This window comes from Leptopilina boulardi, unplaced genomic scaffold, assembly GCF_019393585.1.
Source record: "Leptopilina boulardi isolate dan_hultmark-lab unplaced genomic scaffold, ZJU_Lbou_2.1 LbouV2_318, whole genome shotgun sequence".
Classification (NCBI taxonomy): Eukaryota; Metazoa; Arthropoda; class Insecta; order Hymenoptera; family Figitidae; genus Leptopilina; species Leptopilina boulardi.
This window is the reverse complement of record NW_026137883.1, coordinates 417,257-438,033: the sequence shown is the minus strand read 5'-3', so window position 1 is coordinate 438,033 and position 20,777 is coordinate 417,257. Positions and strand designations below refer to the sequence as shown.

Here is a 20,777-nt window from a genome sequence, read left to right as displayed (position 1 = left end):
CTTAAGGTATCATAATGAGCGATAACATAAAGTTTAAAATTTCTAGAGATATGCCCATATACATAAACTATATAAACATAAACTCTTATTTATTGAAGCATGTAAATTTTCTTTTATTTTTCAAGTCCATGGCTAAAAAAAAATTCTTTAAGCGATAAATTAATTTAAAATGTATAAATTTATACACATAACAATGCTAAAACAATGTTTAAATTTTTTTCATTATTGATCAAGACATTTATTCTACACGTTTGCGCTTCCAAATCACAAATTTGAACTGATGCTAAAATTAAACTACTCGTAACACCTTCAATATATTGTTAAAATATAAAAAAATTAAATATTCGTAAAGGGGAACAAATAGAGAATTAATTTAAAAACTCAAATTTTTAACAATGGAATTTGTTAACATATTTTTAACAATTTTTGAAACTTGGTACGCTCGATCAATGTAAGCAGAGCTTCGAAAAATGTTTAATTCTACCTAAGAATGACGTAAAAATAAAAAACATTTTTAATTAGTCAAAATGTACAATAATCGTTTAATTGAAATTAAAGATATTTACAACAATTTATTAAAGCGTTAACACTTAAAAGTTAACAAATTTTTTGAATGTCGTTCCCAAGTTATCACGAATTTGATCGGCAGGTGGTGAATGAGAGAAGGGGTCTGTCTCCACCGTCCGTGCAATTGCCTAGGTCACCGATCGTCAGGGCAAAAATTTACATTTCTCTTTCACCAGTTGCATTGAGAGTATTTCTAAAGTTCTTAAACTTTCTTTCGAATAGTTTCATTATCGAAATGACCGATAAAGTAGAATCACCAGCTGCGCCTGCAGTTGCAACTCCTAAAAAGGCTGCAGCTGCAAAGGCAAAAAAGCCACGCGCTAAAGCCAGTCATCCACCAGCATCCGAGATGGTTAATGCAGCCATCGCATCTTTGAAGGAAAGAGGTGGCTCTTCCCTGCAAGCCATCAAGAAATACATCGCTGCCACCTACAAAGTCGATGTCGAGAAGCAAGCCCCTTTCATCAGAAAGTACCTCAAAGCTGCAGTTGCCAATAAGGCCTTGATCCAAACTAAAGGAAAAGGAGCTGCAGGATCCTTCAAATTGAACGTCACCAAGGCTGAAGGTAAAACTAAGCCCAAGGCTAAGACTCCTGCTGCTAAACCCAAAGCTGCTGCTCCTAAGGCTAAGAAAGCAGCTTCTCCGAAAAAGGCTGTGGCAGCCAAGACCAAGAAAGCTGTTGCCGAAAAGAAGAAGACCCCGAAAGTTGCGGCAAAACCACCAAAGGCAAAATCCACCGCTGCCAAACCTAAAACCACTAAAGCTGCTCCAAAAAAGGCAAAAGCTTCCCCGAAGAAAGCTGCAGCACCAAAAGCAAAAAAGCCCGCGGCAAAGAAGGTTGCCAAGAAGTAAGAAGGTGAAAATGTTATTCTTATGACATTTTCAAAGGATGATTGTAAACAAACGGCCCTTTTCAGGGCCACTACTCGTTTTTAACGAAGGAATTTCTTTTGATCTGTAAAACAATTTATTTCTATTGTCCAAGGGTTGGTATATCTTTATTTTTGCATGTAATAAGTAGGAGAGTAGAAATTATTACTTGGGTCCTCAGACTTAATCCTCATTAACAAAGGTTCTATTGTCCAAGGGTTGGTACATCTTTGTATATAAAATGTCCACCTTCTGACGAGTTCCAGTTCGTCACATTGCATTTTGTAAAATATTTTCGATTTAAAAATACAGTATTTCAGTGAATTAATTTTTAATTTATTGAATTAATATATAAATTCACTCACTGTATGTGAGTGGATACAAAGTAAACTTAGTGTATATATTGTGACTCTTGTGTATATAAAGTGAACTTCGTAGTAAATATAAAGTCAATTTCGTGAATATAATAAGTACTGTTACATTTTTTAACTGATTCTTTACCTCATTTTGTAAATTAATTACTTGAACAATTTACTATTGAAAAAAATTGAATTGATTGATATTTATATTGGAAATTGGTTATATTTGATAAACGACAAAATTGGTTATATTAGATAAAAGGCAAAATTCGTTATGTTGGATGAAAAGTAAAAATGGTTGTATTGGATTAAAGGTAAAATTGAGTATTTTGGATAAAAGGCAGGTTTTATTGGATAAAAATCAAAAATGGTTATATTGGATTAAAGGCAAAATTTGTTGTATTGGATAAAAGGCAAAATTGGTTATGTTGCAACTCTCTCCATGGAGAGAGTGAGAGAGAGGGTTAAAGATATTTAGATTTTCATGCATCAAAAAGAAAATACTATGGCCAACATAAAAGAGGATCACAGTTTTCCTAAAAGTATCAAATTGAGACCAAAAATTGCATCAAATCTTTGCAACGTTTTGATGCACATAAGTTATATCAAAAAGAGATCGTTTTGTGTATCATTTTTAGAAATGATACACGAAACGGTCTCATTTTTTGATGCAAAAAATTAATTGAATTTATATCAATCATGGCCGAATTGAATCGACTCAAAATTAAACGAATTTTTTTCAGATATTTTGGTAATAGTACAATTGCGGAAACCATTTCACTATTTAATTTGAAAATGAAAATAACAGAAAATCAAAGACAATGTGCAATTCGATAATTAAAAAGTGACAGCTTATAAACATAACCTAAAATGCATGAGAAAAAATTTGTCGATAAAATCAATTAGGGTTGTAAAGTTTCATGAAATTTTCGTTGAATGAAAGTTTCATGAAAGTTTCAATGCTTCATGAAACGTTTCAAAGTTTCAAAGAAAGAGGCGGGAATATTTAAATTATACATAATAAATCCTTATTAATAATAATATTAATTAATTTAACGACTGGAAATAATAATGTTTTAAAACGGATTTTTTGGTCATATTTGATTTATTACTATATTAGAATTTTGCCTCCGTTTTGAACTGGAATCTGTTCATTTTCAAAGCTATAAACATTTCATACAAAATACGACATTAAATAATTTTTCAATCAAAACAGTTTAAATAAATATAATAAATATCTCTCGATAATCATAATATATAAAAATAGCATACCAACGATTACTCGAAAATTAGAACAGATATTTATTATATTTAAATTGTTTATTTGATTGAAAAATTATTTAATGTGATATTTTGTTTAAATTTTTAGCCCTGAAGATGAACTGGTTTCAGTTCGAAAGCTAGGCAAAATTATGATATAATAATAAAATATAAAACATTTTATTATTATAATTAACTTTTCACAAGTTTATTTTTTGACCTAACCTGAAATATTTATTACGTTATTGCGCATGTGCACATGAAGGCTTACTATTGGTTCTCCAATGTCTCATGAAACTAATGAAATTTTCGTCCGTGAAAGATTGAAACTTTCAAATGAAAGTTTCAATCTTTCAATGAAACGTTTCACGACTCACAACCCTAAAATCAATATAGCCGAGCTTTTTAGAAGGTAGATGTCAGCACTCATCTTTTTTTCTTTCTTTAAATTTTTTCTGAATCGTTTTTATAAAAAGCAAAAGTCGAGGGGTGAAAAACTTCGATTCTGGGCGTACGAAGAATATATTCCCAACAAGGAATATCTGAGAATATTTAGGAATATTTAAGAATACTTGTGAATACTTGGGAATACTGAATACTTGAGAATAGGTGAAATAATAAGAATATATTTGAATATACGGGAATATAAAAAAGAATACCGAAGAATATGCTTGAATATAAGGGAATATCTTCTATTATATTAAGTTAACAAATTTCGAAAAACGACACCGGCGCCGTGACCTCGACACCGTCCTTGAAAAATCTATTTTCAATTATTTTCAAATAAATCAAAATACTTTGCATATATGCTTTTAGAAAATCTTACAAACTATTTTTATGTAACATCTTTTTTCAATTTTATGATAAATTTTATACAATATTAATAAGATATTAATTTAAAGTATAAATTATAAATATAATATACATAAGCTACAATAAGTAAACAACAATAAGTACAATTTTAACCGAACGAGCGTTAGCGAGCGAGGAATACATCGCTAGTATGTTATTAAAAACACATGAATATTTGATATTTCGAAAAATTATAGAAATAATTATTATTATTTATTAGTATTACTTGAAAAATTGAGTGAAGGCAAAAAATAAATAAAATCTTGGTTCGATAAATAATATAAATTAATTTTTTATATTGATATTTGAAAAATATATACTACAATTAATAAAAATTTATTTAAATACATATAATACACGTATAATAAATATTTTTTAAAATAGAAACCATTTTTTAATAAAAATATTCAACTCAACCCGAGGCAGAACGTAACCTATAAAATAACCGTAAACAATAACGCGGTTCATGTAGATTCCAACGCTTTTTATCGAAGTAAATGAAATACTACGAAAGTGCGCTAAATTAAAAATGACAAATGTAAAAAAGTGATAGTTGAGTTGAAACTGTTAGTATTATCTGCGATAATATTATAAAATATGTCAAAATATTAAAGATTATTTGGGAATACTTTGGAATAGACGTGAAACTATGGAAATATTGTAGAATATTCTCGAATATCAGTGAATACTGCGGGATACACAAAACGATCTCTTTTTGATATAACTTATGTGCATCAAAACGTTGCAATAGATAAAGATACAACCAAGTTTACTGTGATGTTATTTTAAGTGATAAAGATTTCAAAATTATTGAAAATAGAAATGCATTGTTAAATGACATGCATATGTACAAATTTGAAGATTTATTAAGAAAAGATTCAAATTCTTTTTTAATATTCAAAGTACTTTGTTTGTACAAATGCTTGATTTTATTGTCCCAATTAAAGAAGGTGATTAACACATTTGAATACTTTTTAGCGGTAATAACAATTATGGTCATTGGATTTGTGTCTATTACGATGGAGTAAGGCTTTATATTTTTGATACCCTTAATGAGGGGTGTTTAAATGTGCATCAAATGCAATATTTATTTTGATTGTTCCCTTTTAAACCTACAGTAGTTTTTGTAGCTGTTGATCAACAATCTTTTGGTAGTGTTGAGTGTGGAGTATCTGCAATAGCATTTGCAATATTTATATTTTTTAACGTAATGCCAAACAGCATAAATTATGAAACTGAAAATAACAGAATGAGAAACCATTTAAAGTCAATGTTTGAAAATAATCGCTTAAATCATTTTCCGGCAGTAGGAACGTCTCATAATTTGCCTTACGCAAAATAATAACGAAAGCTACAACCAACTGATTTGTAAAATTAGTCCAAAAATTATCCCAAGTGGCTTCTACATTGTTGAAATGGCAGCATTTATCGCATCTTGTATTTTCAACGAAGGGTCAATGTCACTATTATATGTTATGGATGCATTAGGAATAAATCTTGGACCGAATTCCCACTTATATGCAGAAAAAGAATAAGAAGAATAGAATAGAAAAATACCAGAGAGGGAAGAATTCTTCGAAGACAACATCAAATTGAAATTCTGGAAGCTGCAATTGGAATGGAAGATATATTATATGGTCCTGGAATAGACGATTCAATGTAAGTATGAAAAAAAATTTTAATTCAATGTAAACTTTTTGTGAAACTTAAAATCGCTTTTTCTCAAAACTATGTTTTTCAAATCGGTGAACACGATTTCTCGAAAACCACTGAACCGATTTAGCTCTAATTTTCACACAAGCTAAATAACTACTTTTTGCTGTCCTTAATCGAAGATCTTTTAATTAAAATTATAATTTTAATCAACACTTGAAGTCGATTTTTTTCCTTGAAAATGAATATTTTTTTTCTAGAAGCTGCCATTTTGTCAAAAAGTGATATTTTTTTAATTCCTTCGATTAAGGGTATGTCCAACATGTGAAATGTAAACAAACATGAAATGTAAACAAACCATGCACATTTTTTCGCAGTTCTCATTTGCGTAGAAAATAAAAAATTGTCGTTTTCTTTATGAAAATGGTAAATTAATGTATTAAAGTTGGTTACTATACTTTATTTAACTAATTATATGAAGTAATAAGTATAATTATAATGAAATGAAAAGTGCACTGAATTAGCAATTTTTTCAAGGTTTCGAAAAAAAAACCATTTGAGTAATTATACTTATTTTTTCATATAATTAGTTAAATGAAGTATAGTTACCAACTTTAATACATTAATTTACCATTTTCATAAAGAAAACGACAAATTTTTATTTTCTACGCAAATGAGAACTGCGAAAAAATGTGCATGGTTTGTTTACATTTCATGTTTGTTTACATTTCACATGTTGGACTTGCCCTTAAGGACTACATTTTTTAATACAATAACAGAATCTTTTTGACTTCTTGATTTTATATGATTTTGTCAATCGCTATTATGTTCACCGCGGATCACTTTTTTTACGAGGACCTTTGGGAGATTGGATATAGAGGCCAAAAAGAATAATATTTTTACAAATTAAATATATTTTTTTAAACTTAAAAACATGTAAAACAATATAGAAAAACTTCTGGTTTAATAAATAAATATTCCTTTGAAAAAAAGAATATCGAAAAACTGCATTTTTTTGACCGCCTGACTGTATATAACCCCATAAGGAAAAAGTAAAGTTACAAGATTTAAATCCCTATCCGATTTATTTAATAAATTTGTTATTTTTTATAATTTTTTACATTAATTATTAATTATTATTGTGTGGTTGTCTGTTCTCAATGTGCATAAAAAATTTCAGTACTCTAGAACATCAGCAAACCCTACAGATATCCTTACAGTAACTTCATAGCAAGAAGTCATGCTATGTAGGAGAAGAAAAACACGCGCATTTGTTTTAGATACTTAGAATATAAAATATAATGCAAGAAACTCAAGATTCACACGTAAAAAATATTTGTTGGCCCTGAAAAGGGCCGATTGTTAGAAAGAGGATGTGAGTAGAGATTTAAGCTTTCTTTTCGGTCTTCTTGGGCAAAAGAACAGCCTGGATGTTGGGAAGAACACCACCCTGAGCGATGGTGACTCCAGAAAGAAGTTTGTTCAATTCCTCGTCATTCCTGATGGCAAGTTGGAGATGACGGGGGATGATTCTGGTCTTCTTGTTGTCGCGAGCGGCATTTCCTGCCAATTCCAAAACTTCAGCAGCCAAGTATTCCATTACTGCTGCGAGGTAGACTGGAGCTCCAGCACCAACTCGCTCAGCGTAGTTTCCCTTGCGCAAGAGACGATGGATACGACCAACTGGGAATTGAAGTCCAGCTCTGTTGGAACGAGTCTTTGACTTTCCCTTGACTTTGCCTCCTTTTCCACGTCCGGACATTTTTTCGATTTAGTTTAGTAGCAACGTAACGAACAACTCAAAGGTTGGATGACTAATACAAAAATTTCAGTAAAATCGACTATTTATGCACTTCCATTAGGGTCCCCCACCACTATTCTTCTACCACAATACTGTGACAGGTGGGCATTTACAACGAGTGCACGAACCAATCACAATGTAGCATAGCCACTGCGACAGGACATAAAAGAAACCCGGTTTGTTGGCCGAGCATCAAACAATTAGCTAGAGTTACAAATGAAATAACAACAAATTTTAATAGAAATAAGCATACAGCAGCTGCTTTTCTTGACATCGAAAAGGCTTTTGATTCCGTCTGGCACAGGGGCCTTATTTATAAACTATCAAAAATAGGTTTACCATTGTACATAAATAAATTATTAACAAGTTATTTAAATAATAGGAAATTTAATGTAGTTTATGACGATACTAAGTCGCAGTATAAAAACATTGCGGCGGGAGTGCCTCAGGGGTCTATCCTTGGTCCAGTATTATTTATTTATTATTTAAATGATATACCAAAGAATAAAGATACTAAAATCTCGATATTTGCAGATGACACAGCTATTTTTTCCACTTCTTGGAAAAAATATAAAGCAGTTGAATATTTACAAAGACATTTGGATATACTCATGAGGTACTATCACAAGTGGAAACTTAAAATAAATGCGAGTAAAACTGAATTTATAATATTTAGCAAACGCAAAAAAGAGAATAAAGAGGATGAATTAAAAATTATAGTAGATAAGATAGAAATTAAGAAAACAAACAGTATTAAATACTTGGGACTAACTTTGGATTATAGGTTAAACTATAAATCTCATATTACTAAAGCGTGCACCAAAGGTCAAAAAATAATTGGTTTATTATATTGTCTTATGAATCAGAAAAGTAAACTTAATGCTAAAAACAAAGTACTCTTATATAAAAGCCTGATAAAATCAGGAGTTCTTTATTCTATTCCTGTATGGAGTGGAGCAAACACTCAAAAAATTACAACTTTTGAAAATAAAATACTACGAAAAATTGCCAATGTTTCACCAAAAATTTCAAATATAGAAATTAAAAATATTTTACAAATTTTAGATATTAATGACACAATCTATAAACAAACAGATAATTTCTATAATAATCAAATACAAAAAGCTAAAGCACTAGAAAATTTTGTACTTCACACTAAGGAAACAGCGCCTTTTAAAATTAAACACAAACTGCCGTATTCATTATTAATGTAATCATTTATGTAAATACTTCGACTTACATTTTCCTTAGTTAGTAAGCTTTTTTATTGTATTTAATATTTTAATAACTGTTGATTCTTTAGATTTTATTTATATAATAATCATCTAATGGGTTTTTTACAATGGACCTTTTTACCAATATAAGAATTCATGAAATAAGAATTATCTTTAGGAACTCTATAATAAGTGTAAACTAAGCTAAATATAAATATTCTGATAAGTTTATAAACTAACAGGTGCAGAATTTAAATCTATAAATTATGTATATTTTCTTATTATATTACTGTATTTAATTTGATAAATAAAGAGGTTTTAAAAAGCAAAAAGGCCGAGCATCAATAACTTTTGAAAACAAGATTTTAAGAATCATTTCTAAAGCGAAACCAAGAACAAGAAATTCAAAAATTAGAGAAAAATTAGATATCGACGAAATTACTTTAGATATCCTAGACTTAACGTACAAATTTTACAACTTTCAAATTTCGGAAAATAAAGCATTAGATAATATTAGGATGTATACCAGAGACACGGCTCCATTCAGGCTGAAACACAAATTACCGTATGCGTTAATTATATAATCTTTTTGTAAACGACATATCTATTTTATATAAAACCACTGTTTATTTTTTTGTTAAAGTATTTATTTAGTTTATGTAGTTTTAAGTTTTAGAATTAAGAATAGTTATATTTTCCTAGTCACATAGTTTTTTAAGTACAAAATTTTCTAATGGGGTTTTTTAATTACGTAACCTTTTTACCCAAAGAAAGAACACAAATACTACAAAAAACACAAACAACAGACAACACAATATAGAAACATTCAGACAAGTTTACATGCATAACAGGCGCTGAATATAGTACTTTTCCTAAGTAAAATTAAGAAATATATGTATTTTTTTATGTAAAAAGTATAATTTTGAAAGATAAATAAAGATGGTTTTCAAAGTCAAAAAAAGTCAGCCGAGCATCAATTCACTCCGTATTCTCATTGAGTTTACACGTGTTTGTCTCTGAATATCCAAAATGCCTCCTAAAGCAAGTGGAAAAGCTGTGAAAAAAGCCGGCAAGGCTCAAAAAAATATCACCAAGACTGACAAGAAAAAGAAGCGCAAGAGGAAGGAAAGTTATGCCATCTACATCTACAAGGTGTTGAAACAAGTTCATCCCGACACTGGAGTCTCCAGCAAGGCCATGAGCATCATGAACAGCTTCGTCAACGACATCTTTGAACGTATCGCTGCTGAATCTTCCCGCTTGGCCCACTACAACAAGAGGTCCACCATCACCTCCCGGGAAATTCAAACCGCTGTCAGGCTTCTCCTTCCTGGTGAACTTGCCAAGCACGCCGTCTCTGAAGGCACCAAGGCTGTCACTAAGTACACCAGCTCCAAGTAAATCTAAATCTTGATCTCCGAAAACAATCGGCCCTTTTCAGGGCCAACAAATTTTTTTACGAAAGAATTAATTTTATCTTTAACATTTTTAAGCCAATATAAGCAGTTTATTTATTTTTTCCATCATTATATTTTAAAATATAATACATTTTGTGCTAAACTGCTAACTATAAATTACTTTAACAATTGTCTCCGGGAAAAGCTATTTTTGTCGTAAATAATTAAAGTGTATATGTACCGAGACCGCGAGACCCTTTTTTATGTTGGAGATCAAAAATATTCTTATGTATTTTATTATAACCATATAAGTATTATTCTTGAGTATGCTGCTTTGGGAAAACCCAAAAAAGTATTTAAAAAAAGTATTTCATACATAGTGTTTATATTATTGAGATACTCAAACAAGAATTTGAGAAGAAGGAATTAATTTAATTTAGTCATGCTTTTTCCAAATATCTAAATATTTCCATTTAGAAGAAATAAAAAAATAAAAGATTATGTTACATCAATTGTTTAATATTTCATTATTTACGTTTAGTGCGATTCGAAAGTAAAGTCGAGCGAGAATAAAGTCGCTCGTTGCAGGTAGAGTATAAATTCTCCTAAATTTTTTTTCTCCCAAAAACACAAACACTATTTCTTAGAGATGAGAATGTTTGGTGAAAATAATGGAATCTGTAACAAGCATCATCAACAGGTCTCCCTAATAAATTTAAAAATACAATTCATGTCAAATTTTAAAATGTAATATTATTAAATGTAATTATAATTAAATTAATAAAACTGTTGCACCCTACTCTAGTGACAATTTTGTGACTTTTTTATTAAAATTAAAAGTTACTAAATTTTTACTAGAGCACTGACCATGGACGTAAGAAGTAAATGGACCCAGCACAAAGTTGCGGGGTGGGGACTCATGTAGGTAAGAGGAGAACTGTTCAGTGCGCATGAATTGGTGGAAATTCTGTGATTGGTCGAACATTGCGTCGTGTATAGCAGACGATGCAAAATGGAAATCGACTATTGTTTGTTGACAATGTGTCTAGCGGTTTTAATTATGCATTCTATTATAATCTTAGAATAAGTAAAACATGGTAAAAAAATATGAAAAATGCATTATTAAAACGTGTGAAAATTCTCGGACTATTAAAACAAATGGAAATAAGAAAAATGTGACATATCACAGGTAAGTATTTATCTCGTGTTTCTCTGTTTGTTCACGGTACAGGTTATGTTTTTAACAATTTTTATGTGACATTTTTTAATTATTAATTTCATTATTTATAGAAATAGTTGATCATATTTCTTTTAAATGTATCTATTCATAATTTATTTTTATTAATTTTTTTATAATTCATTTTGTATTATTAATAACATTATTATATCGTGTTATATTTTATTTATTGCATATTGTTTTGTATTTGGAAAATATCTGTTTCATATTAAATATTTACAGAAAAATGTTATTAATTAATTTAATGGACACTTTTTTGAAAAACATATTTTTTTAGATTGAAATTTACGGATTTTATTACAAGTTACTTTTTATAATTATGTTATTCGTTTAAATTACGCGCGCCGGCGCAAGCGTACTAAACGGCCAATCAACGTACTTCCACCAATGCCTCACCCTTCACCGAAGATCGGTTTTACCCCCCTTGTCTATCAAACATACAACGTGCTGGGTCCATTTACTTCTTACGTCCATGGCACTGACACTCGAAAAAATCAATGTCTACAGAAACAATAAAAAGCAATTATCAACAGGAAACTATTTTTTTGTCTTGAAAACATGTTTTAAAAAAAAGAATTCCAAAGTTAGAAAATTTGGTGGCCCTGAAAAGGGCCGATTGTTTTATAAGATGACAGGAAAATTTAACCGCCGAAACCGTAAAGGGTGCGGCCTTGACGTTTCAAAGCATAGACGACGTCCATGGCGGTGACAGTCTTCCTCTTGGCGTGCTCGGTGTAAGTGACGGCGTCACGGATCACGTTCTCAAGGAACACTTTGAGAACACCACGAGTTTCCTCGTAGATCAATCCGGAGATACGTTTCACTCCACCACGACGAGCCAAACGACGGATGGCTGGCTTGGTGATACCTTGGATGTTATCACGCAAAACTTTGCGATGCCGCTTTGCTCCTCCTTTTCCCAAACCTTTACCTCCCTTTCCGCGACCAGTCATTTTTGCAGATAATAAAGTTCGTACGTCAAACTCGAACGAAGAACAAACTGAGAATGCTTTTCCAGGGAAGTGAGCATTATTTTATAACATCGTGTGGCACACATCTCCCACCACAATTTCAATCTACCAATCGTGTTGCTAGTTTCCCCTCCCTTTTGTTACTTATTGAACAACGGAGTCAAAAGTCCATAAATACAGCATTTTCCCCGCCGTACATCATTGTTTTGTTAGTCTCCGAACTTACAGCATCGTCATGGCACGTACCAAGCAAACCGCTCGTAAATCCACCGGTGGTAAGGCACCAAGGAAACAACTCGCCACCAAGGCCGCCAGAAAGAGCGCGCCTGCAACTGGTGGAGTGAAAAAACCCCATCGTTACAGGCCAGGAACCGTCGCTCTCCGTGAGATCCGTCGTTACCAGAAGAGCACTGAGCTCCTCATCCGCAAGCTTCCTTTCCAACGTTTGGTCCGTGAGATCGCTCAAGATTTCAAGACCGACTTGCGTTTCCAGAGCTCTGCTGTAATGGCTCTCCAGGAGGCTAGCGAGGCTTACCTCGTCGGTCTCTTCGAAGACACCAACTTGTGCGCCATTCACGCCAAGAGAGTCACCATCATGCCAAAAGACATCCAATTGGCTCGTCGTATCCGAGGAGAACGTGCTTAAATTTTTTATAACACCTTCCAAACACAATCGGCCCTTTTCAGGGCCAACACATTTTTTTACGTTGAAATTATTTTGGTTTAACATTATAAAAAATAATTTATTAAGATAAATTTGAAGCATTTTACTTCTAGTTTACAAATATTTTGATATGTTTATGAACTATTAGATAAATTATAACTAAATTATCATTTTGTCTAAATATATTTTATGGAGTTAATGATTAGCTGATCAATTTACTAAAAATTGTAGTTGGATCAACTACAAAAATACTAAAACAACTGCAAAACATCATTCTATCAACTAAATTCTTATAGTGAATTCTACTTTTTAAATTGAGTTGAGGACCTATTGTACTAGGCAGAGTACTTAATTGTAGTCCAATCTATTATAATTTTTTGAGTGCAGTTACATTAATTTAATATGTACTTGTAAATTACAGCATTTATCTGACATATTGCCTCGAAAAAATAAATAAATTTACTACAAAAAATATTAACAAAAACATGTTTCATCAAAAATAATAGGAGAAAAATTAATGTTGTCCCTAAAGTTCTGAATAAATTTTTATTTTGATTTAATTGTATTATAAAATAATACTTAGTGTAATTTAGCAATTTATTTGTATTTTAATAAAATATTTGTTGAAAGAACAAAACAAACCATTACGTAAAAAATATTTTGTGGCCCTGAAAAGGGCCGTTTGTTATCGACGAGTTGTGAAAATGTTACTGTCATATAACATTCCCTCCTTATTTTTTTGCAACTTTCTTTGCCACTGTCTTTTTGGGTTTTGGTGCAGCTTTCTTGACGGCAACAGGTGCCTTTGCTTTCTTGGGAGAAGCCTTGGTCACCTTAGGCTTGGCAGTGGTAGACTTGGCCTTTGGTGGTTTGGCTGCAACCTTAGGAGTCTTTTTCTTCTCGGCAACAGCTTTCTTGGCCTTGGCAGCTACAGCCTTCTTCGGAGATGCTACTTTCTTAGCCTTGGATGCAGCAGCTTTAGGTTTAGCTGTAGCAGTCTTGGTTTTTGCCTTGGCCTCAGCTTTGGCGACATTCAATTTGAAGGATCCTGCAGCACCTTTTCCCTTGGTTTGAATAAGCGTCTTGTTGGCAACAGCAGCTTTAAGATACTTCCTGATAAAAGTCGCTTGCTTCTCAACATCAACTGCATAAGTACCAGCAATGTACTTCTTGATGGCTTGTAGAGAAGAACCGCCTTTTTCCTTCAAAGCTGTGATAGCTGCAACTACCATTTCAGATGCTGGTGGGTGAGCGGCTTTTGTGCGAGGTTGCTTCGCCTTAGGAGTTGCCGCCTTCTTAGGAGTTGCAACTGCAGGTACAGCTGGAGATTCTACTTTATCTGCCATTTCGAATAAACAAAATATATTTGTTGAATATTTAAAGAAAAGTTGAATAAATATTCTAATCCTCTCAGTGCAACTGGCAAGACAGAAATGAAAATTTCCACAGGCGATCGATGACTTAGTGAACTACACGGACGGTGAAGAAAGACTACTCCGCTTGTGCGTCGCATGCTGTTCAGAATTTGGGTAACATATGTACTGCTTTAAAAAACTTCTTATTAATTTAACTATTAACATTTTTAAATGAGGTTATAAATCACTTTGATTTCAATTGAATACTAATTGTTACTTTAAAGAAAAAGAATTTAATTTTGATAAATATATTATGTGTCGGTAAAATTGTACATATACCAAGACTATATTTTCTATACTGTCTCAAATTATTTTGCAAAAATGTAAAACAAAGAATTCTAATTACTCTTTTTGTAAATGGAGTTTAATAATCTATACTTTATACTATTAGCATTGCTATCAATATATTGTTAGTAAATTTTTAAATTAATTTAGATAGTGAAAAATTACACAAATAAAAAACTAGTTCAAACTCTATGCATCGAACACTGTCAATATTACTTTGAATAATAGGTGAGATACAAGGTGCAGGATACAAGATGTGGGATCCAGAATGTTTGATACAAGATGTGGGATACAAGGTGCAGGATCCAGGATGTGGGATCCAGGATGTGGGATCCAAGATGTGGGATCCAAGATGTGGGATCCAAGATGTGGGATCCAAGATGTGGGATCCAAGATGTGGGATCCAAGATGTGGGATCCAAGATGTGGGATCCAAGATGTGGGATCCAAGATGTGGGATCCAAGATGTGGGATCCAAGATGTGGGATCCAAGATGTGGGATCCAAGATGTGGGATCCAAGATGTGGGATGCAAGATGTGGGATCCAAGATGTGGGATCCAAGATGTGGGATCCAAGATGTGGGATCCAAGATGTGGGATCCAAGATGTGGGATCCAAGATGTGGGATCCAAGATGTGGGATCCAAGATGTGGGATCCAAGATGTGGGATCCAAGATGTGGGATCCAAGATGTGGGATCCAAGATGTGGGATCCAAGATGTGGGATCCAAGATGTGGGATCCAAGATGTGGGATCCAAGATGTGGGATCCAAGATGTGGGATCCAAGATGTGGGATCCAAGATGTGGGATCCAAGATGTGGGATCCAAGATGTGGGATCCAAGATGTGGGATCCAAGATGTGGGATCCAAGATGTGGGATCCAAGATGTGGGATCCAAGATGTGGGATCCAAGATGTGGGATCCAAGATGTGGGATCCAAGATGTGGGATCCAAGATGTGGGATCCAAGATGTGGGATCCAAGATGTGAGATCCAAGATGTGGGATCCAAGATGTGGGATCCAAGATGTGGGATCCAAGATGTGGGATCCAAGATGTGGGATCCAAGATGTGGGATCCAAGATGTGGGATCCAAGATGTGGGATCCAAGATGTGGGATCCAAGATGTGGGATCCAAGATGTGGGATCCAAGATGTGGGATCCAAGATGTGGGATCCAAGATGTGGGATCCAAGATGTGGGATCCAAGATGTGGGATCCAAGATGTGGGATCCAAGATGTGGGATCCAAGATGTGGGATCCAAGATGTGGGATCCAAGATGTGGGATCCAGAATGTGGGATCCAAGATGTAGGATCCAAGATGTGGGATCCAAGATGTGGGATCCAAGATGTAGGATCCAAGATGTGGTAATTTTGATGAATCATTATCTTCAATAGGGGCAACCAATTCATCTGATTCGATCTCAGAAGTTTTTGTTTTTTTATTAATTATATTTTCAATATTTGTATCCGAGGACTCACTAAGTGTAGTAGTTTTAAAATCTATCTCGTCAACAATAACATCGCGAGCAGTGATAAATTTACTACTATTTACATCCCATAGTTTATAACCGCTAGGCTCATATCCCACCAGGATGCATTTAAAGGATCTATGGTAAAATTTTCTTTTTCTACTCTTTTCTAAAACATATGCAGTTGGTCCAAAAACCCTTAAATGATCCATCTTAGGCTTTTTATCATGCCATAATTCATATGGTGTTTTGTCATTGGGCAACGCTTTAGTTGGTAATATATTAGTTAAATATGTGGCTATTAAAACAGACTCACCCCAAAATATTTTTGTAAATCGGAAGTGATAACCATTGCTCGTGCTTTTTCAACCAATGTTCGGTTCATTCTTTCTGCGGCACCATTTTGTTGTGGGGTATAAGTCACGGTCAAATGATGACTGATTCCTTTTTCTTTACAAAATTTTTGGAATTGGTGGGATAAATATTCTCCCCCATTGTCACAATAAAGTTTAACAATTTTTAGATTGAATTGTGCTTCTCACTTAGGAACAAAATCTTTAAATGCTTCTAAAACCTCTGATTTTTGAGTTAATAAATAGGTCACTGTTTAGTGGGTGTATTTATCTATAAAATTTACAAAGTAATTTTTGTTATTTATGGTGCTCGGGGTAATTGGCCCACATACATCAGTATGAATTATATACAGTGACCTATTTATGAATGTTCTATCTTTTTGTTTAGAAAAAGGGAGACAGGTTTGTTTAGAGTAAATGTAAGGTTCACAAAGTGAATTTGTCGGATTTAAATTGCTAATGTGAGTAACATCATCCGATAAATTGTACTTTTTAATTGGACAAAATTTGTCAGAACTAATATGGCCTAAACGTTTGTGCCACATCTTGTAATTAACATTAGTTTTAGTACTCACATTTGCATAATTTCCATAGACATTTTGAGAAAGATTAAACTTTCAAGTGAATCCTTGATTAGTCGTAATTCCTATTGAGCCTCTTCTTGTTGCAGTTATTGCCGTGTCACTTTTAGCTACAGATAATTTTAATAGTGGATCTAGTGTTTCACAGTTTTCAAATACATCACAGCGATTGATTATATGATGGGTTGCACCAGAATCCAATATGAAAGCGATCTCACTTTTACCTTGTTTAGGCAGAAAAGTACTGTCTAACATAAAGGCAAAACCGGTGTCTTGAACTGATTGCACTACAGGAGTATTTTGGATTTCATTCATTTTCTTAAAATAATAGCAATCCCTTTTGATATGATTGGTACGACCACAATGTTCGTATTTTTGAATTGTCTATTCAGCGTTGTTTTTGTGAAAATTCGGATTTTTAAAATTCTTTTGTTTATTAAATTTTGCTTTGAAATTGTTATGGTTCTTTTTTGTTTGATGACATGTTTGATTTTGCGATGATTTGGAAGACGAACCTTTTTGAGTGTATAATACTTTGGGACTTGTATTATTGTCTGCTTTCAATTTCACCTCATGATCAAGTAATCGTGTTTTAACAAAAGAAAGGTTTAGGTTATTTTCAGATAAAGTCTCAAGGGCAGTAATAACACCATCATAGGTATTTAGTAGTGTTAGTAGTAGATGTGATACTTTATCCAATTCATCTAAACGTGCACCAGCAGATATGAGTTCTGCTATAATTTCATCAAAGCGTGAATAATGATCCAAAAGATTTTTATCAGTCTGCAATTTCAAATTTAATTATTGTTTTCGAAGGGCAAGTTGCGTGGCAAGGCTTCGCCGTTCATAAATGCTGTCGAGATTCGTGAAGATGTTTTTTGCAAATTCCTCATCTTTTGCAAAATTTAAAAAAGTGTCACTCAAGTATTGGATTATTGTATTTTTAGCAATCATATTTTTTTTTATTCCAAGAATCCGTGATCCGTTCGGGAATGTCTCTGTCAATTACTTCGAGAACATTTAATTCGGCCAAAAGTGATTTTATGCGAAATTTCCACACACTGTATCGGTCTCCATTGAATGCTTGAATGATCCTTTTGTTGTGTGAATTATCCATTGTTTATTAAAGTTTTATAAATTAAGTACTTTCACAAGTCACATTACTTGAATAAAAGGCCCGTTTCACATGTTGTTACAATTGCAAACCCTGCGCCAATCAAAATGAATCGTCTATGCCAAATTGCCAATCAACAACGTTCACAACCAACAGACGAACTGAAAATCAAAATTTACATTTGAGTACCACTGCTAACTCTAGCGTTAACTCTGAGTGAATGCCGAAAACACCCTATCACAATTCTACACTTTGTCTATAATAACACTTTTACGTACACTGGGCCCATAACCTGTTGAAGGTTATGGCTTTAAATAAAAAAAGAACAAATTTTATTTAATGTTCTCTATTACACGTTCTGAAATCAACTAACAAATAATACAAGAGAAAATCAGGTATAAACTACAAAGGTACAAAATACAAAAAAAAACATCTGGTGAAGGGTTTTTCCCTTTTATGACCGCAGGTACAAAAGTAAATTAGTTTTTATTATTTCGAATTCCGAAGGGCCGTTCACTCTCGAATCAGTAGTTTTTAATGCTTGAAATCAACATTTAGATAACCTTACATAATTAACATATTAATGTAATCATGTTCTTATTTCTGAAATAAGAAAAATTGAATGCGAATCATTTTTATATATTAGAATCATTTAGATTAAAAAGGAATCACTGTGTGAAGAAAATTTAAGTATGCTTAAGAAGTGAATCAAGCTGTTTAATCTGGGAATCAAGCCACTAAGGTGCGAGTCACCACGTTTTCAAGCGAATCAGTTTATTTACGAAGCGAGTCAAGGCAAGCAAAAAGTAATCACATCGCCAATGTAAGATATAGACGCGTTAGGGTGCAGTCGCATGTGAGCAGAAAACCGAAAGCAGAAAACGCTTTTCATGAGAGTGTAAAGGACAGAAGATAGCGCTATCCTTCACACTCTCAAGAAAAGCGTTTTCAGCTTTTAGTAATTCTGCTCACATGCGACTGCACCCTTAAACGACAATGAAATCTATTGTGGACTTAGCCTTACATAGCATGCTTTATTTATATCTAAATAAATATAAACGTGTTTGTTTAATATCCTCCTATTTCATTATGTGAATTAAAAGACAGGAATAATTATTCAATTAAAATATTTGAAAAGAAAAACAAATTAAAAAATAGATTTTGACTGCTGGTTTAAATTGAAAATTATAAATAAAATTTAACAGAATATAAAAAATTAAAAGATTATTTACAATTGGGTAATATTTTTAATTTAGAAAAAAAAATCCAGAATGTGGGATCCAGAATGTGGGATCCAGAATGTGGGATCCAGAATGTGGGATCCAGAATGTGGGATCCAGAATGTGGGATCCAGAATGTGGGATCCAGAATGTGGGATCCAGAATGTGGGATCCAGAATGTGGGATCCAGAATGTGGGATCCAGAATGTGGGATCCAGAATGTGGGATCCAGAATGTGGGATCCAGAATGTGGGATCCAGAATGTGGGATCCAGAATGTGGGATCCAGAATGTGGGATGCAGAATGTGGGATCCAAGATGTGGGATCCAATATGTAATATTTAAGATGTGGGATACAAATACAGGATCCAAGATCCTACAGTCTAGATCCTACAAACTATATCCTATATTCTATATAGGATTCTACAGTCTAGACACGTGCATTCAAATGTAATGGCACATCTCTTTTTCAATAATAATCTCAGTTGTCCTTTTGTTCCAATAGGGTGCTTATTAAGTATAGAGTCAATTAAATATAGATATTTTTCGTTTGAAGCAGCTGAGTATCTCCTTGATTTCTCTATTTACAGTTTTTACTATGAAGCATTATGAACTTCAGTATCTTAATAATAAAACTAATTATTGTTATATAATTAAATAGGAATGAATTGTTTTACAGATCAAAAGAAATTGCTTCGTTAAAAACGAGTGGTGGCCCTGAAAAGGGCCGTTTGTTTACAATCATCCTTTGAAAATGTCACAAGAATAACATTTTCACCTTCTTACTTCTTGGCAACCTTTTTTGCCGCGGGCTTTTTTGCTTTTGGTGCTGCAGCTTTCTTCGGGGAAGCTTTTGCCTTTTTTGGAGCAGCTTTAGTGGTTTTAGGTTTGGCAGCGGTGGATTTTGCCTTTGGTGGTTTTGCCGCAACTTTCGGGGTCTTCTTCTTTTCGGCAACAGCTTTCTTGGTCTTGGCTGCCACAGCCTTTTTCGGAGAAGCTGCTTTCTTAGCCTTAGGAGCAGCAGCTTTGGGTTTAGCAGCAGGAGTCTTAGCCTTGGGCTTAGTTTTACCTTCAGCCTTGGTGACGTTCAATTTGAAGGATCCTGCAGCTCCTTTTCCTTTAGTTTGGATCAAGGCCTTATTGGCAACTGCAGCTTTGAGGTACTTTCTGATGAAAGGGGCTTGCTTCTCGACATCGACTTTGTAGGTGGCAGCGATGTATTTCTTGATGGCTTGCAGGGAAGAGCCACCTCTTTCCTTCAAAGATGCGATGGCTGCATTAACCATCTCGGATGCTGGTGGATGACTGGCTTTAGCGCGTGGCTTTTTTGCCTTTGCAGCTGCAGCCTTTTTAGGAGTTGCAACTGCAGGCGCAGCTGGTGATTCTACTTTATCAGTCATTTCGATAATGAAACTATTCGAAAAAAAGTTTAAGAACTCTTAAGATACTCTCGACGCAACTGGTGAGACAGTAGTAATAATTTTTTCAGTCGATC

The 20,777-nt window shown here is 33.3% G+C and overlaps 7 protein-coding genes across 7 annotated transcripts; 3 read left to right on the top strand and 4 right to left on the bottom strand.

Moving 5' to 3' along the window:
* Window positions 1–795: 795 nt before the first annotated feature.
* Window positions 796–1,458, top strand: LOC127284086 (histone H1C-like). The gene has a single exon (XM_051309383.1). The coding sequence runs from the start codon at window positions 803–805 to the stop codon at window positions 1,418–1,420; it is 618 nt and encodes a 205-aa protein (XP_051165340.1). The 5' UTR covers window positions 796–802; the 3' UTR covers window positions 1,421–1,458.
* A 5,470-nt stretch (window positions 1,459–6,928) lies between these two features.
* Window positions 6,929–7,403, bottom strand: LOC127284095 (histone H2A). The gene has a single exon (XM_051309391.1). It carries the CDS (start codon window positions 7,322–7,324, stop codon window positions 6,950–6,952), a length of 375 nt encoding a protein of 124 aa, XP_051165348.1. The 5' UTR covers window positions 7,325–7,403; the 3' UTR covers window positions 6,929–6,949.
* Window positions 7,404–9,558: 2,155 nt separating this feature from the next.
* Window positions 9,559–10,005, top strand: LOC127284105 (histone H2B). The gene has a single exon (XM_051309400.1). The coding sequence runs from the start codon at window positions 9,607–9,609 to the stop codon at window positions 9,976–9,978; it is 372 nt and encodes a 123-aa protein (XP_051165357.1). The 5' UTR covers window positions 9,559–9,606; the 3' UTR covers window positions 9,979–10,005.
* Window positions 10,006–11,837: 1,832 nt separating this feature from the next.
* Window positions 11,838–12,236, bottom strand: LOC127284108 (histone H4). The gene has a single exon (XM_051309404.1). The coding sequence runs from the start codon at window positions 12,162–12,164 to the stop codon at window positions 11,853–11,855; it is 312 nt and encodes a 103-aa protein (XP_051165361.1). The 5' UTR covers window positions 12,165–12,236; the 3' UTR covers window positions 11,838–11,852.
* A 153-nt stretch (window positions 12,237–12,389) lies between these two features.
* LOC127284093 (histone H3) lies at window positions 12,390–12,882 on the top strand. Its single transcript, XM_051309389.1, has one exon. It carries the CDS (start codon window positions 12,418–12,420, stop codon window positions 12,826–12,828), a length of 411 nt encoding a protein of 136 aa, XP_051165346.1. The 5' UTR covers window positions 12,390–12,417; the 3' UTR covers window positions 12,829–12,882.
* Window positions 12,883–13,377: 495 nt separating this feature from the next.
* LOC127284088 (late histone H1-like) lies at window positions 13,378–14,264 on the bottom strand. Its single transcript, XM_051309385.1, has one exon. It carries the CDS (start codon window positions 14,190–14,192, stop codon window positions 13,578–13,580), a length of 615 nt encoding a protein of 204 aa, XP_051165342.1. The 5' UTR covers window positions 14,193–14,264; the 3' UTR covers window positions 13,378–13,577.
* A 5,730-nt stretch (window positions 14,265–19,994) lies between these two features.
* On the bottom strand, window positions 19,995–20,741 carry LOC127284085 (histone H1C-like). Its single transcript, XM_051309382.1, has one exon. It carries the CDS (start codon window positions 20,680–20,682, stop codon window positions 20,065–20,067), a length of 618 nt encoding a protein of 205 aa, XP_051165339.1. The 5' UTR covers window positions 20,683–20,741; the 3' UTR covers window positions 19,995–20,064.
* Window positions 20,742–20,777: the final 36 nt, after the last annotated feature.

Coding starts and splice junctions, on each gene's coding strand:
- LOC127284086 (XM_051309383.1), top strand. CDS start 803: ATGACCGATAAAGTAGAATCACCAGCTGCGCCTGCAGTTGCAACTCCT.
- LOC127284095 (XM_051309391.1), bottom strand. CDS start 7,324: ATGTCCGGACGTGGAAAAGGAGGCAAAGTCAAGGGAAAGTCAAAGACT.
- LOC127284105 (XM_051309400.1), top strand. CDS start 9,607: ATGCCTCCTAAAGCAAGTGGAAAAGCTGTGAAAAAAGCCGGCAAGGCT.
- LOC127284108 (XM_051309404.1), bottom strand. CDS start 12,164: ATGACTGGTCGCGGAAAGGGAGGTAAAGGTTTGGGAAAAGGAGGAGCA.
- LOC127284093 (XM_051309389.1), top strand. CDS start 12,418: ATGGCACGTACCAAGCAAACCGCTCGTAAATCCACCGGTGGTAAGGCA.
- LOC127284088 (XM_051309385.1), bottom strand. CDS start 14,192: ATGGCAGATAAAGTAGAATCTCCAGCTGTACCTGCAGTTGCAACTCCT.
- LOC127284085 (XM_051309382.1), bottom strand. CDS start 20,682: ATGACTGATAAAGTAGAATCACCAGCTGCGCCTGCAGTTGCAACTCCT.